Source organism: Anser brachyrhynchus (assembly GCF_964034855.1).
Source record: "Anser brachyrhynchus genome assembly, chromosome: 8".
Classification (NCBI taxonomy): domain Eukaryota; kingdom Metazoa; phylum Chordata; class Aves; order Anseriformes; family Anatidae; genus Anser; species Anser brachyrhynchus.
This window is the reverse complement of record NC_137702.1, coordinates 32,441,479-32,460,060: the sequence shown is the minus strand read 5'-3', so window position 1 is coordinate 32,460,060 and position 18,582 is coordinate 32,441,479. Positions and strand designations below refer to the sequence as shown.

General features: G+C 33.0%; 1 protein-coding gene across 1 annotated transcript in view; it reads right to left on the bottom strand.

Annotated features, from left to right (window-relative positions):
- Positions 1–18,582, bottom strand: part of HFM1 (helicase for meiosis 1) — a 136,861-nt gene that overhangs the window by 15,216 nt on the left and 103,063 nt on the right. The window contains exons 23-43 of the mRNA XM_080602814.1: positions 18,073–18,167; positions 17,209–17,342; positions 16,227–16,274; positions 15,043–15,123; positions 14,340–14,431; positions 13,376–13,482; positions 13,237–13,284; positions 12,944–13,041; positions 12,725–12,856; positions 9,985–10,070; positions 8,986–9,069; positions 7,706–7,863; positions 6,906–7,009; positions 6,012–6,167; positions 5,487–5,582; positions 4,951–5,069; positions 4,035–4,117; positions 3,787–3,896; positions 1,517–1,615; positions 625–715; positions 235–280 (exon numbers count right to left, since the gene is read on the bottom strand). Of these exons, the coding sequence (XP_080458940.1) occupies positions 235–280; positions 625–715; positions 1,517–1,615; positions 3,787–3,896; positions 4,035–4,117; positions 4,951–5,069; positions 5,487–5,582; positions 6,012–6,167; positions 6,906–7,009; positions 7,706–7,863; positions 8,986–9,069; positions 9,985–10,070; positions 12,725–12,856; positions 12,944–13,041; positions 13,237–13,284; positions 13,376–13,482; positions 14,340–14,431; positions 15,043–15,123; positions 16,227–16,274; positions 17,209–17,342; positions 18,073–18,167 (2,067 nt within the window). The remainder of the gene's footprint in view (positions 1–234; positions 281–624; positions 716–1,516; positions 1,616–3,786; positions 3,897–4,034; positions 4,118–4,950; positions 5,070–5,486; positions 5,583–6,011; positions 6,168–6,905; positions 7,010–7,705; positions 7,864–8,985; positions 9,070–9,984; positions 10,071–12,724; positions 12,857–12,943; positions 13,042–13,236; positions 13,285–13,375; positions 13,483–14,339; positions 14,432–15,042; positions 15,124–16,226; positions 16,275–17,208; positions 17,343–18,072; positions 18,168–18,582) is intronic.

The window sequence follows — 18,582 nt, the reverse complement described above, 5'->3', positions numbered from 1 at the left end:
TGAATTCACAAATGAAAGCTTCTGTAGTCCTAGTGAACTCAAGTCCTAGCTCTTTGTATCATGACCATCACACTGAAGACAGAATGCATGTTTCTTCCACATTTGGACAACTCAGAGAGGTTCAGAAACTCTCTCTGTCTGAAATGATGCATATGTCAGATATGATAAATATATTTACTCATGAAAGACTAATATAATTATAGGTGATCATGTTATAAAAATATTTTTACTCACCATATTTATACATCCACTCTGCACAGGTAATTCCACTTTTGATGAGCTATTAAGCACAGAAAAAAATGGGTTCTGAATACTGGTCTCACCTTGTAATGTGCAAGAACTGAAAATATGAAGTTGAATAATATAAGTATTATTTACAGAAGTGCAAAGTGGTTTACTTTTCAGTTCAGGATTTTCCCTCTACACTTAAATAAGAATAATTTCAAACTTAACAAATTTAACAATTCTATTTTTTTAAAGTTGAAATTTCACCCTATTTTATCAGTGAACAACCTTCTATACATTTAGTTATACATACAAACATATAGATGTGAATGCAAATACATGTAAAATATAGACAATATTTTAAAACAATAAAATTGCAATTAATGATATAATGCTTACACTTTTGAAATGTCACTTGTAGCTTTGCTTGTTGTATACTTGCAAGGTGTTTCATGCTCATCTGGAATGTGAAGGCAGGTATTTCCATGGTCTATGTAAAAATGATTTTTCTTAAAAGCCAGAAACAGCCTAAAAACACTGCAAATATTTTACACAGTATCATCAATAATAGTTTGAAAAGATGATATCCATGCTGCAGCCCATGGAGGAGCCCATGGCACAGGTGGTGGAGGTAGCCTGGAGGAGGCTGCGGCCCATGGAGAGCCCCCACAGGAGCAGGCCCCGGGCTGGAGCTGCAGCCCGTGGAGAGGAGCTCACGCAGGAGCAGGGGGTCTGGGGGGAGCTTCCCCTGTTGACCGGCCCCATGGTATGGACCCATGTTGGAGCAGTTCTTGAAGAGCTGCTGCCTGTGGGAAGCCCAAGCAGGATCAGTTCGGGAAGGATGACATCCCATAGGAGGGACCCCACATGCAGCAGGGGCAGAGAGTGACTGTGATGGAGCAGTGGAGACAAAGCGCTAGGGACTAACCACAGACCCCGTTCCCCCACACTGCTAGCGGGGAGGAGGTAGAATAGGGTAGATGGGACAAAGGTGTTTTTAGTTTGATTTTAGTTCTCACTGCTCTAGTCTGTTATCAATAGGTAAAAAATTATATTATTTGTCCTTATGCTGAGTCTGTTTTGCAAGTGACATAACTGGTGAGTGATCTCCCTTGTTCTTATCCCAACTCATGAGCTTTTTTTTCATCATATTTTCTCCCTCTTTTCTACTGAGGAGCGGGAGTGAGAGAGCAGCGTGGAAGAACTGAGCTACCTGTCAGGGTTAAACCACCACAACCCTGTAAAATAATTTGCATATAGTAGAGAATTTATTTTGTTAAAACAATCTTACCCAATTCTCCACTGGAAAAGTCACTAGCATATACTAATATTTCATCATCAAGATCATTCCAAATATCATCTCTCAGTTCAGAGTTCACATCTGAAGCACCTGAAAACAGCATCTGCTTTTATCTCTATTAGTCAAGTTATGCATTGAAGATTCTTTAAGATATTTTTTGATGCCATTGTCTCTTGGCGTTTCTCACTTACAAATACTGAATGATTCAAAGAGAAAGCTGTAATCCATGGACAAGTACAACAAAAACTTCTCTGTGTTTTAAGACCAGTTATTCAATCTACTGAAAGAAGGATTGTCACATATGCACTTTTTTCTGTGTTATTTTGAGAAAAGTTATCCTCACTGTAGATTCTAGTGAAGAAGCCTTAAAAAAAGAAAACTTTTCAAATACCGCAATTTCATTCTTTCCCTTTGTCAGAAGTATTAGAATCCAGATTTAATACTTTTAATTCGGTCCTTTCTTCCCTTCAGATCTTCAAAAGCCTAACTGCTGTCTTCCTCTCATCCAATCCAATGCCTAAGAACTAGCCATGACAAACACATTTTCAAGCACTATTGTTAAAATTCTTAACTGAAGTGTGATACTTAATGTTTTAAAATACTTTATTTTCTGGTGCAAAGACAATTTTCCTCACTTTCTCTCTCTTTCATTTGTTATGTTCTCTTTCTTCACTACCAATTCAATTCTTTGCTCATTTTTTTCATCTCTCTTCTGCCATACTCCCCCTCCAGCACCAGACAAGTGCTATAGCCCTAATATGTCCGAAGAACCCTGATCTAGATTTCCGTTTCAACAGAGGGAAAGCAGGACAGGCTCGAATCAAAGATCCGCTTCCACAGAGGCTGGAAGAAGCACTTTGAAGGCACTTATATTTTAAATTTGGGTATGTACAGTCAGCATGGTGCATTATTACAGACATGCACACACTTTAAAATACCTGAACCATAGGCTTAGATCACTACATTTCACAGTATATTCTCAACTCCCTGCATTTATAGCATATAGCATGGAAAGACACCATATCACAGATGCAGATAACCCTATATAAATCATAGAATTTGACACCTTATTTCATTAGAACTATTTTGGTTGCATTTTTAAAGTGTAGCTGGCCCAGTCAATATGGCCAAGATTACCTCTTCTGGTACTATCCAATGGTTTTCATCTACTGTTTTTTAGTCAGTAACATCTATCATGTCCCCTTGATGCTGTATGATTTACCTCAAGATGTTCTTCAGCATAGAGTATAGCTATACTGGAATATTCACCTATCTTCCTGTGAATGTATTGTTATACACAATCATATTGTATACTAACTGACTCCCACAGAGCAACTGATAATATGGTTATGCAACAGTCTTCCATCTTAAGACTAGGTAACAAATATAGCAGATAAATGAGTACGGCAGGAAAATCTGAAGTATTAATTGAAAGGAATAGGGTTGCAATCCCATCTTCAGAGTATTAAGTAAAAATGAAATGATGCAGTATAGATGCCACCACTTAAGGAAATACAAGCTAAAAAATATATCAGTTTATCTCAGCAGAGTGTTTCTTATGTGTCTGAGGATGTTCTAAACATTGGTGTTGCTACTTGTTTAACCAAAATCTTGTTTAATCAAAACCTGATTCACATCAATTTACAGTAACCAAATACAACAGCAAAGGGCATGCAGTGAGGAGAACATCATGGTTACATACTGATAATAAAGACTGATCATTTAACCACAAATGTAAAACATTAATGTCATTTCAGTGCAAGAAAAATAGAACAAAGAAATGTTTTTTCAGATAGAGATATTTTCTAGTTATGAACTCAGTTATTGAACGGTCATATTTTGTTAACCATCAAACAAAAAGCTCTTATCTCACTAACTTCTTCCAGTAGTTACGAAGTTAAGAAGAAAAGGTAAATAGGAGGAAAGTTAAGAAAAAAAGCTAAATAGGAGGAAAATTCCTTTTGTATTACAAGTGGCTTCAGTGGAAATACATTAAACGAAGTATTTACAGATTTGTACCCTCATATATTTGAATTTACTCATTATTGGTTTATATAAAAATACAAGTACAGGCTGAGATCTGCATTTGCAATTCTTACTGATACCAGAAAGAAAGCCAACGAAGGCCACTGTATTTTCCTATACATTCAGCATTCTATAATGCTGTATTGTTTACTGTGGTGATTTCAGAAAGTTTGAGTTTATAAGGTACGTACAACTCAAAACAGTGAAAATGATTTCACGTATTAGCAATAACTTACTACTCTTTCCATAATTCCAGGATTGCAGTTGTTTCTGAGATATTCCTAGGCTATTAACATTATCTACGTGGTCCACTGAAGGTGATGGAGACAACTGTTTATTGCCAGACCTATTTAAAAAAATAGTAGCACGTCAGTAATACAGTTGAAGAAAGCTACAACAAAAATAATTTTATTCAGAAAACAGTTGTTAGTTGTGAAAATTTAACATACTACCTAAATGAGACTTTTTTTTTTTTTATTCATACCTTGACAATGCTGGCATCAAGGATTTGGGTGCAAAACCAAATTGTTTGAGATCCACATTCTGAGCTTGATTTAACATCTGCATCTAAAGAAAGCAGGTTATTAACCAAAAAGACAAACATTGAAAAGCACTTTTTAAAAATGATCTGAATTACATTATTAATATTGTATCAAGATAGCATATTTAAAAAAATCACACATTAAATCCTTCTGATGTCTAGTTAACTCTTGGGATCCATTAAAAAGATTTGAATTACATGCTTCTACTGTAGTTATCCAAGTAGCCTGGCAAAGTCAGTCTGGGTATCACTGACTCTCTTCGATATTAGCTGTAGGCTATATTATTCTCTATTGCAAAGAAACAAACAAACAAAAAAGCTGTGAATAGGAAATAAAACACTCCAATATCTCAAATATCATTCTCACTGTAGAGAACATCCGTTTGGTATTACATTCAAATACATAAAGTGTAAGCCTTGAAATCTTTCAGAGGTTAAAACCAATGTAGTTTGTTTTCTCATAAACAAGTGGATCTCTGTGTCAATGCAAACAGGTCTCCTAGTAGCATTACTTTGATGTATATCAGTTTTTGTTTTTGTTCAGGTCTTATTTTGCCAAAACCAAGTCACAATACAGTACCTTCCCATGATACCTCTGTCCTTAACCTACTATGATCTATGAAACGCCATAAAAGTAAAAACAAAGAGAAGTGTACCATTGGAAGCATTCCAAACAGCAGTGGGACCTGTCAAAGATTCCTGGACCTTCCTATTTCTTTGCTTTTCACAGTCCATACAGACAAACTTGCATGTATGTATTTACCTATGAATTGCTCTAACAAATACTGCAAACAAATATACACAAATGCATAACGAAATAAAATAAATCTATTCAAATGCTGACTGTATTCAAACAAACCTTTAACCGCTTTACTGGGGGTACAGATGAAATCGAGTTCCTGCTCCTTAAATCAGCTAAGTACAAAGTAAACTTAGAACCTCCATTCATCTCAGACTTAGGAGGTACTCCAGTTTTACCTAAGAAAGGGAATTAAAAGAATCTTCAGATTAGTTTAGAAAGGATAAATCCTAATTCTTTCCAAATCAATGGAAACTTTGCCACTAAGTTTAGTATCTTTTATTAAAAGATACCAAAAGATTTAATACACTAGTTCAAAGATTTCACACACTAATATTTATAAAAAAAGTCGTTTGGCATTGCTCTTAAATCATATCCTAGATGATCTGAAAAATATTATTAGTCATTGTAATCCCTACAAAAGTTTTATTAACAAAACATTTTATTAGTATTTTTACGACTGCATCATAGCAAAAACTTAATTCTGACTCTCTTGCCTGCACCACTTCTGTTAATGTAGATATTGGTATAAATGGAACTATCGTAAATTATACTCATCTAAAAGTAAAAGAAATAATAGATTTAATGAAACTCACAGCAGTCATGTCCACATACATCTTTATTTTTACAGCGATGGTTGCACTCTCTGTTCCCGTATTTCTTGTAGGTATGCTCTTCTTTAGATCTGCTTCCTAGACAAATGCAATACAGAAATGCTCATTTTTTATTTTGTATGTATCGTTGAGAGAGTACCTCATGCAGTGTAAGATGGGCTAAAAGTAATCTGGGTCACTGGAATTTTGTTGCCTTCAACAACACTGTGGGATGCCCAAGCAATGTAGTTGGAAAGAAATTAACAAAGACTATGGAAAAACAGACACTACCACCATTCCCAGATTCAGGCTGTAGCATTAGACACCAAACACATGACTTTTCTTAATTTCAAATTCATCAAAGAATTGCACTGTAGTACTTGACAAGCAGAAACGGTAGGACTGTATTCTTGTTATACTTGAGAAAGAAACAGTATGGATGAATACAGATCTAACTCTCCACTAAAAGTAAAATTAATTTTTCTGTTGACTTTGGTATTAGCCAGATGGTGTGATCTCACAATTTACCTGTATCTACTTCTGCTGCTGGCGGACTTTGCGGTGAGCCATAATACATATCAAGTGGAGACTCAGCTTTCAGTTTTTTATTTGTAACAACTTTGCCTCCAACTGTTCTTGGTATTAAGTAAAAGGCTGTAAATGCTTGCTGTATGTCAAGGCCAACTTTGAAAAAAAAAATAAATTAAATTGCTACGAACTGTTTCTGAAGCTACTGATTACATACACTTTTCTAAATGGTTTAACTATAAATCTTTATTAAAAGACTATGGGAATCTGTTAGGATAATGTACCATTAAAAGTAAGCTATTATATGAATGGATTCTTAATGACTGAGATTAAAAAAACCCTCAGAAATCAAAGCCATCATCTACTGCTGTAGCTTCAATTTCACGGAAACTGACACTGAGGGAAACAATGTTTAAAACTTCACACCTTAAGAAACAACATTTTCCACTGCAGAAATTTCTTGCTGCTGAGGTGTAGATGGATCTGTATCTAACACTCTTAGACATAAAACGCAAAGAATGCAAAATCTAACCATTTGCAAATAGAGTTCTTCCCAGCATGAGTAATCTATAAAGCTGACAGTTTATGCCTACTAAAAGTTAATTCAACTTGCAGGTGAAGGACAGAAGAGAATCCTAATCTGTACCATCAGAGCAAAATTCTATCTCTTAATAACAGTTTTGATGTTTCCCAGTACATTAATATTCTAGTAAATAAACAGATTTGTAATTAGGACAGTTAGGTAACACTCAACACAGTAAAAAAACAATTCATAGAATTTTGTTTCCATTTAAGTTCATTTTATTATATTTTGGTTTGATATAAAGTGTTTTAATAATTTATTCAAAATTCCTATGCAGTTGCTTTTAATTACAAGTATACCAATTAACTTACCATAATCAGAACTAATTAAATTTATACTAATGTCCTCTGATTTAAGAGCTCTTCTCACTTCAATTTTCTTCATCCAATTTCCAGTTTTTAGCAACACTGAATCCCTGTAATGTGCCAGTAAAGTATTATTAGATATGGTCGATGAAAACAAGACTGTATACTACGGTATCAGTAACCATGTGAGAGTCTTTATTTGGCCTTGGTTCTTGGATTTTGCTTGATAAGTGGCTTAAGAATGATCTTCCAATAATATTTGATCTATAGCCGTAAGAGAGCCATGATCAGTTTCAGTTCTGCCAAAAGTGCAAGACTTTGGCCAGAACTCATGTGAAGATCACATAGTTAGAAAAGACTTTCTCTCCTCCCATTTGCTCCAAGCATAATTTATCCAACCGGAGAATTTAATTTCACCTCTGAGTGAAAAACAATTTTGACAGTGATATAATTAAAGAAATATAGCTAATAATCACAAGTAACAGCTTAAGAATGTATCTTTTTACTAGGTATTCTATGGGTTTTGTATTTATGCGGAAATTAGATTATGACTTCTATAACATGGCATCAGTGTTGTACTCGTACACATACCCGTGTACTGACAAACATACAAGCATGATGGTTTTTTTGTACTAAGTCCTATGCAGAGTTTTAGATGAAAACTGAGTGACTAGAAAATGCTATAGGACAAAGACAAATTTTGTACCATTTGGCATCATTAGAAAGTACTGCAAAAACTGCAAGACAAAGCATTAAATGGCAACACACTTAAAAAGATCTAAGCAAAAAAATCTGATCATACATACATTATTTTCTGAATAAAAATTACTTGATTGTCAGCATCTCCTATGATTAATGTAACATAGTGAAAATCTGGCGCTGTTCTCTTTGTCTGTAGTTGCTCAAAGTTTGTTAATTTGATGGTTACTAAGATTTCAGCCAGTGTATCACTGTATTTTGGAAGCTAGAAACAAATGATATAGAAAAGGACTTAACTGTTAAAATATGCAAAGTAAAACATGTCCTTCTATAAAGTTTTAAGCATTAACACAAGCAGAAAAGCTCAATTTGAGCAATTTACAGTACGTTTTTTATTTGTTGTGCTTAGATGCTCTTACACAGCACTAATCTTATTCATAGCTGAATATCCTAAATTTGATTAAATATTGAAAAAAAAGAGAGTCTACATCAACCCCCCCTAAATAAACCTCCTCTCTTCTATGCCAAGAGAAGGATACAAGAAGAAAATTGCATATTTTGATACAGTTTTGAGATTAAAGGTTTTGCCATTCCAACATTCCTCTATATTTACCATTGTTAACCCTTTCTTCTGCAAACAACTTTAGAGACACTCATCGGATATTAAGTCAAATGAAAAACTAAAGTAGAACTGATAATTATAAAAATAGTGTTTCATACATGTATAAAGTTTTTAACTTCAAAGGTGTCTTCATTTGTACCAAATTCACAAGACACTTTAAAGCTATTTTTCAAATTTCTCATTTCAGAAAACTGAAGCAAAGTGACTATGTGACTTGCTCAAAGACACAGACAGAATGCATATCAGAACCTCAAAGCACACAGGATTAGAATGTTAGGTTACATCCTGCCATTGAAATGGCACCAGCTAGGTTAATGCAATCACTTTTTCTCTATATATATTCCTCAGTGTGACACAGAAAACAAACATGAGTTAATGTGTGTTCTGTAAGTTTTATACAGTTGTTTTTCATGTCTCTAGGGTTTTGTTTTTATTTTTATTTTTCAAACATTTAAAATAGAACTCTCAGATTCACATACTAAGCTAGAACGTCAACATACTGGTTTGCAACTCTAACATTAATTGTTATTAAGAGAGGGGTGGGGAGAGAGAGAGAAGCGAGGTGTGATAGAGAATGTTTATTCCAAAGCTGCCCTTCAGAGTTTTCAGTTTTGTTTAAGAGTTTTATTAAACATGCTAAGGTGGAATGAGGCCACAACACCATGTAATCTTCTATCAGTGAAGGCTCAATATTTCCTAATGTTACTATTTGCTTTATTTTAACAATCTTAGCATAAAATCATAAAATAAATAGAAAAGCATTACCTGTTCAATGTCAAGTTCATATTTTGGAAGATGCAAAACAGATTCTTTTATCTGGTTTCCAAAAGGAGGATGTCTGTTTAAAATCTGCAAAGATTTAATTTCATTTCTGATACATTCAGCTGATCAGAGAAGTTGACACAAATGTAAATTCAAGGAATCAAAGTCACCAGAATAATTATGCCACAGACAAAAGCCCTTATCACTACTATTTCTCTACTGTCAGTGATGTCCACAATAACAACATAGCCAAAAGAAATGAAAATTACAATACTTTTTCTGTTGCTATCTCTTCTGTTCAGGTAACAGCCAATGAATTAGCCCATGACCTTAAAAAACTAGTCAGGTTTTATGAGTTGATGCTTCTATGTTGCCCCAGCTTTAGTGAAAACAAAACAAAACAGAAATTACCTGAAAACTGGAAAAGAGGGCAAGAAAAAAAAAAATCTAACCCCAAACCTGAGTAAGATCAATTTCATTTAGAAACGTATTACATATTCCAAAACACTGAAAAAGCAGATTCCTCAGAAAAGAAGCCAAGAACCAAATCTAACTTGACCACAATAAGGAGTGTTCTATAGATGATTCAAGAAGAATTTTATTCTATGACCATTTTTTAACTAAAACTAGTAATAATGGTAATTCACGATTTTCACCATTAAGATAAATATAGAGCAACAGAAAAAAATATAAAAGGGAATATTTATTTACAAACACTACTAAAAGGGGAATGCACATTGTCTTTTGTTTCAAATCATGTTAATAAATAAATTCTTTGTATTTAAGCAGCTACTTTCCAAATCCAGCCAAATCAGTAAAGTCATCCACTTTAAATTTGCTAAAACAGTATATACATTTTTAAGAAAAAATAAGTAGCCAAACTTTTTAAAATCACCAGTATAAATGAATAAACCACTTAAAACACTCAATTTTGCTGGCACTCATATAGCAGACATATTACTTTCCTCATCATGTTTATCTGCATACAAAATAATAAATTACCAATTCAAGTTCCCTTGCATTTGTCTCTTCTATTTTTTTAAATGATGTCAGCCCAGCATTTACCATAGCATTTGACAATGATACACCTGTGAAAAAATTTAGTTTTATGCTGTTAAGTGACAATTGCTAATCTCTAATTATTCTAAACTGCATTATAGGAAGTAAAAACAAAACAGAAATCATTTTAAAGTATGCTTGCTCCTAGTTTTTTGCCCAGGAAATCATAAAATGTCTTTTCAGTAGATTAAATATTTTAGTAAAAATTTCATGTATCCATTAGTAAAGAGAAGAAGAAAACATTTAACATTATAATACTGACTTTTTAACAAACATTTTCTAGTATAAAACAGATTTTAGATCACTTTCTACAGGAGTCAACAAACAAGTACTCTACGTACATATGATGAAGAAAGAGCATGTCACTCACCTGGATAACAACATTTGAGACAAAGTATCCTATCCAAGGATTATATGTTAAAGTCATAGAATTCCAAAGTTTTTGAGTAAACTAATAATGAAATTCATTCAAGGAAAAAAATATGTATTATAAACTTCTAGGAATTTTTGCGTATTTAGCCAAATATTTTGCCATTTATCTGCCACATGACAAGCAGCTTGGCAGAGAATTCTATATGCAATCTTATTCCTCCTCATGATTGTCAGTTCTGGAAACCTCTTAGGAGACAACTCAAGATTGCCTCTTGGAGGACATGTTAAAGCAATCTTTCAAGAAAGTACTCATTTCAACTCAAGAATTTAACAATTCAGAAAAAAACTTCCTTCTTTTAAGTATATTTGAACACCTTTTGGGTCTGACTTGGGGAAAGCACCTTTTCTCAGCTCTTCTCTTATTTACAGAAGCTCTGTGAGTAGTCTGAAGACTAAAGACTATTACTTATTACTTCTGCAGCTACTTCACTTAGCGCTTGTGCCTTGCTCTTTAAATGAAGCTGAAGACTAGCTCTTTTGTTATAGCTCCTGAAATGGCAGAATGGTTTCCATTAATGAAGAAAATGTAAGATAAAAATGATGTAAAACTTCTCCTCATCTTTATTTCTGATGAATTAAAATCAAACTGAACATGTAGTAGATGCAATAAAATCCTGGATGGCAACTGATCATTATTCTGTTTGTGAAAACAAGCAAACAGAATCCAGGTATCTGAGCCAGAGGTAGCATCATTATTGGACAAGAGTAACAAATAGATATTTGTAGAAATTCAGTAAGAATCACATTCAAGCTCAGTTAAAAAGAACAGTCACTGGTATAAAGGAAGTACTGATTATTAAGCCTTTTTTAAGATTCAAAAAATAACATACTGTGAAAAGAGTTTAAAAATTAGAGATTTCTAAATATGTTATATGATATCAGTAAATTTCTGTGAGCTCAAATATTCCACTTAACTCACAAAGACATAGAATAGATTGCCCTAGCATGACAGAGATCAAGAATGAAACAGAATAATAATAATAATAATACCTGTATCAATTCAATAACTATTTGATTCAGGGAAAAATAGTGAACTGTAAGTAGACTGTTAAAGAAGCCTGTGAGTGGAATAAATGAAAATTTGAAAATTATAAATCCTTTATAACATATGCTGCAAGAGCAATGGCAGCACAAGAAAAAATACAAAGAAAAAAAGGGAAATGGGGACAGAGATGTATAAATATATATCGTACTTCTATTATTAAAAAAATAGTACTAAATTCATTCTATTGAATGTAATATACAGGAGAGGATTTCTCAACACCGTAAGTGCCATGTTTATTCCACTCATTCCAACCACTTAGAAATGCTAAACATGAGGCAGACTCCTCAGATGATTCTATGTACATCAGCACAGATCCAGAAATATTGGAAATGGGTTTCCACCACGATGTATTATGCTGTGCAGAAGCTAACAAGCCCTGTCTCCTAGTTTGAATCCACATGAACGAAGCAACACTGCTTCTGTACCCAAGCTGGTTAATCTGTAATGTACTGTACCATATGGATTTCCTGGCTCAGGCGCTCACTAATTTGCAGACCTCTGTACTATACTGTTTCATACAGAGTAGATGTGTCTTTAAAGAACAAATGCGGAGAACTGCAGTGAATTCTGAAAGCATGAAAGTGTAAGATCAGACAATACAGCAAAAAGACATACTCTACCTCAAACAAGAATAACTACATTTTTGTTATACAGATGGGTCCAAAATTTTGAATTCCTTTTCAAGTAATTATGACAGATCTGCACTTCCAGACAGAAGTTCGTCTAGTAACAGGACACACTAATAGGAAGAACACTATTAGAAACTTGTGATCTTCATGTATAAGAATCTCTCTCATGCACAGTAAAATTATTTCCATTTCATGGTTACTATCCACTTCAATGCAAATTAAATGGCTTTCACGCATATGAGTAGCAGGACTTACGGTAACAGCTGCTTGAAAAGGAAGGTAAATTCTAGTCAGAGGTATGCAATCACACAAATGCGGAGTATGTCCAAAATACTGAAATGAGTATTATGAAAAAAAGAACAACTCCATATGAACCACTTTGAAAGCCTGAAGGAAATTAACAAATGGATTACTTTTACTGAAGATCACGTCAGACTTCTAACAACTGTGGCACTCAACCGTGGCAAATGGGTAACTGGGAGACACATTTAATTATGTAAACAGGCACTCCAGAGGCTGATTATGACTTTTGATTACATTTCTGATTACATCTTTATCATTTCTGAATGGTACCTACCAATCTTTTCCAATTGTTTAGACACATGAAGTGAATTTTCCCAAAGTTTACACCTGAAACACTTAGCTAAAATCACGGAGTTTAATAATGCAGAAAAGTTGGTTTTACTTGATGCCAGAAAGTCAGACAACCCTGTAAAAATACGATTGACTTGTATTAATCAGATCAAATATATTTTTTAACACTGTATATACAAAAAAGGATTAAATTTTACCATACATCTAGTAATTCTTATGCCATTTCTAAATATTTTGCCAGTATCTTGTGTCAAAGTAAAGTCTTGAACAGGAATGCATCCTAGCTGAGCCTGAATAAGACTGAAAGAGAAATATTCACGTCTTGTTATATAAGCTGTACTGTAAGCAAAGTATAACAAGTTTCTACTGGAAAACAAAAGAAAAACCTGAACAGAAACAATAACATATATAAAGTGGCACAGATTGTAGCAGAGATTTCAACAGCCACAAAATGACAGTTTTCAATAAAAATTAACAACACAATGTAATGCTTACCAGTTTATTTTCATTTCTCTTGTTTTAATCTTCCCCTCCAATGGAAACCTACACATGAAAATATACTTATTTTCTGCTATTCATTTTATTTGTTACTAAAAATATACTTTCCTTTTTCAACGTATTTAATTTTTCATACCTGATGGTTATTTTGTTCTTGTCTTTATTCAAAGTGTTCAGTATTTTCTTTTCATTTATTCGTAACTTGACATCCAGAAATTCTGCGCAGTTGGAGATCATTGTAACCTGTAACAATTTAACTTTTTCTTAACAGTATTTTTTTCATTCTCTGCCATTTTTTTGTAATACTTCTTTCTTTTTTTTATTAACATCATTTAAAATTTGGTTGTTTCAACACTATGACCATGCAAAGATGGTCAACTAGTTCTTCATAATACTGACCAACTTTCTTTCATCTTCCTGTAAAGGTTATTATACAACAGAAGGGGATGATTTTTTTTTCCAGTTTTTAGATGATTACTCCACTTGAACTTATCCAAAACTAATCACACTGCTAACAACTTATGATATGCAAGGCTAATATTAACAGTTTTTGCTATTTGCTATGTATTTCACATTACTTTTTTCATCCTTCAGTAAGAAAGATAGCTATAAGAGAACAGGCATTCCATTTTCTTCACAGCCAATCTGTTCTACCACACTATCCATTTGAAAACGAAATGTCTTTTGTGATATAACAGTTGCAATAATAAACTGTCATCTGACAAAGAAAAATGACTTAAAATAAAGTCAATAACATTCCTTTAAAAATAAAATCTGTTCCTCAAGCAGCTGTTTTTTTTTTTGAATAAAATATAACTAACTAACAAAATACGGTATTTTATACATAAGCAGAACAGCTTCAGCAACTTTATATATTCCTAAGAAAGTGAGAAGACGAAGAAGTGGAAATCAAAAGATCTCCCCAGTGAAAAGCGTCAAAAATACTCCATATGGAATTGATTAAGATGCATTCTTTAAAACTTTATACTTCATATAAACAAAGCCTGAACTCTTTAACAGAAATAAAGACTTCTGAATCCATTTTTGATTCTGTTTAAAATTAATCGAACGTGTAAAGTTTCTTTGAAATGTTAAATTACCAATTCATTTAAAGTCTCTGTTCCCTTAATTGTGAAAAACTGTTTCACTGTTTCAAATGCAATATAATACCATGCCATTAATCTTCCAGTCTCTGTAAAACAAAAACATACCTTCAAAAATAAATATTCCAAGTATTTTAAGTGTATATATTTAAGTCACAAAACTGAATTAATTTTATTATTACAGGGCTCTATGAGATTTAACACCACTGACTGAATACACTACTGCCCCAGCTATCTGATGGATATTATTGACCCCATCACAGAATGGCAGAAAAATATGCACCAGTTAGTTTTCTCCAATGAAGAATGAATTCACACTAACATATCAGACTGTGAACTGTGGTTGCTGAGAAGCCAACCACATCTAGCACAGCATTGTACAGAAGAGCTAGTATTGATAAAACCTGTCCTTCATTATCACAGGATAGCAGGATGTGATGCAGTTCAAAGTTCTATAATTTTCTTCTAATCTGCAACAAAATTTCCAGCAACATCAGAAGCAAAGATCTGTTCAAGAATTAAGAGAATCAACTTCCATGATTTGCTAAAGAAACAAATCATATATCCTAGGCATGCAGTCTTTCAGAGTCTACTCTCTGTTACATTTGCGTACTCACATAAATAAGAATAGTTGTGATCCTTTGTAGTTCACTAGTATCTCAAAATCACTTCTGAAAATTGATTTTTAGAGAAGTGTTACCTGTTGGTTTGAAATTATTTTCTTTATCCATCCTGACCAAATTGAAAGAAGACAAATTGTTCAAGTTCTTCAAACACAGTTCTGTACACAATTTGAAAATACATTTTAGTACCTGCAGAAAAAAACTTACCTATTTACAAGCCAAGAACAACATCTAATTGCAATGAGCATATGTCAAAGTAATTACACTGAGCTCAAGCTAAAGTCCTTCTTAAGTTGATGACAAATTTCTGCCTAGTGCAAGCTCACTCCAAGATGTTTGATACAGGATAACCCAACTCTTTTTCAGTAAAGCGAAAGTAGAAAATTAAGAGACTAGATGCATGTCATGGAGGCTGCCATTTTCAATTCTGAATGACAGGCCTTAGAACTCACAGTATTTATACAAAAGATTTCCTCTAAAGTTTTAATACTTAAATGGTTGAAATTTCAAATATCCAAAGGTATTTATGAATCCTTCATTAGAATTTTTCATACTGTATCAGATAAATTTGTATTTACTTCACTAAACCCATTTAGTTGCTGGTGTTGGATATCTGCTTGAGGATGATCAGTGTTTTATCTGCTATTCTCTCTTTCAAAACTGAGGAAATTAAAAGGCAAAAATAACATTAACACAGTATTCAGAATTTTAAAATAAAGTTGGGAAAGCACTCAAAGTGATAGTTCCCAGAGCAACCAGAAAAGTTTTCATATATTGCATGTGCAAGGTGAAAGATAACTGTATATATCATTACAAAATATTTCATGCGTACAGGGAAAAGAAGCCACAGTCTCTGTAATAGGGAAAGAAAAAGGCTTTTTTGAAAGCATATAAACAGAAAACAAACAAACAAAAAAAAAAGAGATAAATCAAGCAAAGAAAAATTAGGACAAAAGACAAAGTCAAAATTAGAGAGCTCTATGTGTAGTTTTATTTCTGAATACGTATATGGGAAGATGAGGCAGCTAGAGGCATTTAATTTTTCTCCTCTATAAGAGAAATATTTCTCTACCAGTCAAAATATGCTGATAGTGTTCCAAAAGTATAAATAATTAAACAAAATCAATAGTACAACATAGTAAATTACATTTGTTCTGTGACTGAATCTACTGAAATTAATGGAGTTGTATAATATGCATAAACGCGGATGAACCTGGCCTAAAATGTAACATTTTACTGAGGAAGCTTAAAAGCCACTTACCCTGTAATTTTGCTTCAATTCCAGTTTTATCCAATCCAGATGAAAAACCTTCACGAAAAGACAATTAAAAAAAATCTAATATGATTACGTGCTTCCTTCTCAATATTGTAACCAATCAAAACCAATTTCCTAATATTTAGGAGCCAGATACCCAAAATGAAAAAATTCTAAATGTTATTATACTTGGAACAAATCAAGAGCCTTACACAGTGTAATTATCTATGCATCAATAAGTGGTTGTTGGAACAGACAGGAAGAGATAAAAGCTCCAGATGTTCCCACATAACACATCAGAGTCCTAAAAGTTGCAGAACTATCTGTAAGGAACTTTGAAATAGTTCCTTATTAAGGGACCAAATTCACATGTGGAATCTTCCTACCATAAAATACAGAAAGCTACCTAAACCGTAATACCCATTTAAGTACTAAATGTACTATGGTCCATTCCCATCTATAAATCCTTAAAAAAAATTGTCTCCAGCAAGTAACCAATGACTTCATAATCATTGTAGTGCAAGTGGCCAGGAACAAGGACAAAGCCAGGGCTGGCAACTGAGATGCTGTTCTGGAGAAAACGAATTGAAGACACCAGCATTAGGATTATTGAAATTTTGTTTTAGCAAAACTATGAAATACTAGACAAAGTCTTTTTCTTAGCAGCATATTGCCTATTCAGTGCTGAAAAGCACATTGTGGCTAGACACTGTATTCATACACAGCCCACTGCATTGAGATGAAAAAAACAGATCATGTGAAGCTGTAAATGGCTTCTTCATAGTTTTTAAGGTTATACCACACTGAAATTCCAATTATTTATATTAATGCACGTGGAATTATTTTTCCTAAAAATATTACAGGCCACATAACACATCGTCTTCAACCCCTTATAAAACAGTAGTCCATAAGAAAAAAAAAAAAAAGAAACAAATAATATTGATCTAACACATGCCAGTGTCATAATTTAGATCAATTACAAACAAACCGTAATGAGTTGGATTTTTTAAAGCTCTAATGTACAAGAAGGTTGATCGCATCCATTCCAAAGCTACAGTGACATCTGTGACAGTATGCAGCACTATTTCTGCATTTAAGTGCTCGACAAGATGCCTGTGCAAGCTGTCAAAAACAAATCAACCAAAAAAAGCTGTAAGTATATTCAGCATTTAGTAGCACAAATTATGCTAAAACTATTTTGGATTTTTTTTTCTGTCAACTGTTCACTTTAATCAGTGAAATCACTAGAAAATAGTAAAGAATATGTAAATAATCAAAAATGTAAGTTATGGCTTAATGACAGGTGAACACAAATAATAATTCTGCAACTTTTCATAATTATTTAGAAAACAAAGTTACATACATTTAAAAGTTATAGCACAGTTTTGATATTTTGAATATATTTTAAAAATGAAACCTTAAAATAATAACATGATCAAACGTTTGTGTTTTATCCTTTAACACCTTAACTTTCCTGTATATTTGATTCTTGAAATTATGTTCACATCAACTGAATTCTGTAGTTTAGTACTTTCTAGACTCTATTGTCGAAAGATTCAGAGACACGATCTGGGTTCGACTCTTGCTGTTTGTCTTTGCAATATGTACTATTTCGGTTCCTTAAATTTTCCAGTAGGAATCTACATCTAACTTTTCTGTTGTTAAGTTTAATATGACCTAAAGTTGTTTTTATCTGTTAAAACAAAAGCTGTTATTTCTGACTAGCTTGGCTTCATTTTGCTTTCCTTTGGATTCTTAAATTTCTTCTAAACAGAGACAAAAATTTCTACACCTTCTGTAGAAATAATGAAACGTTACTACCATTTATATAGTCTTATGAGAAATTAGTTACCTGCTCTCTATTATATCTGCACCATTTAACATCTGTATATACTTCTCCCTTGTACTCCAACGAGTCATAATGACTGCTGTTGCTGTAGTGTCAAACTGCAGAAAAAATACAAAAGTAAAAAAGGTAAAACGAAATTAAAAAAAAACAACCCTCTCTTTTTGTGGAAGCAAAAGTAATTAGAACTTTATGAAGACAGCGCTTCCAGTCCTCCCCTTCCTATTTTAACTTAATTAGATTTATTAAATAATACTAATTAGATTAGATTAATTAAATAATATTAATTAAATACTCTAGATTTTTTATCATGCAATTTCTAAGTTTTGTGCCAACTTCCTACTTTTTCTCTAATCCATATTCCTTATGCAAACCAAATGCAATCTTCAGATCTTTTTCTAGAGAAAGGTGAAGCAATGCTTTTTAATGAACAGTACAAAAGCAAACAGATTTTTCTCAGATACTACCCAGATATAATTTAACTGCTAATAAAAAACTAAAAAAACAAATGCTGCA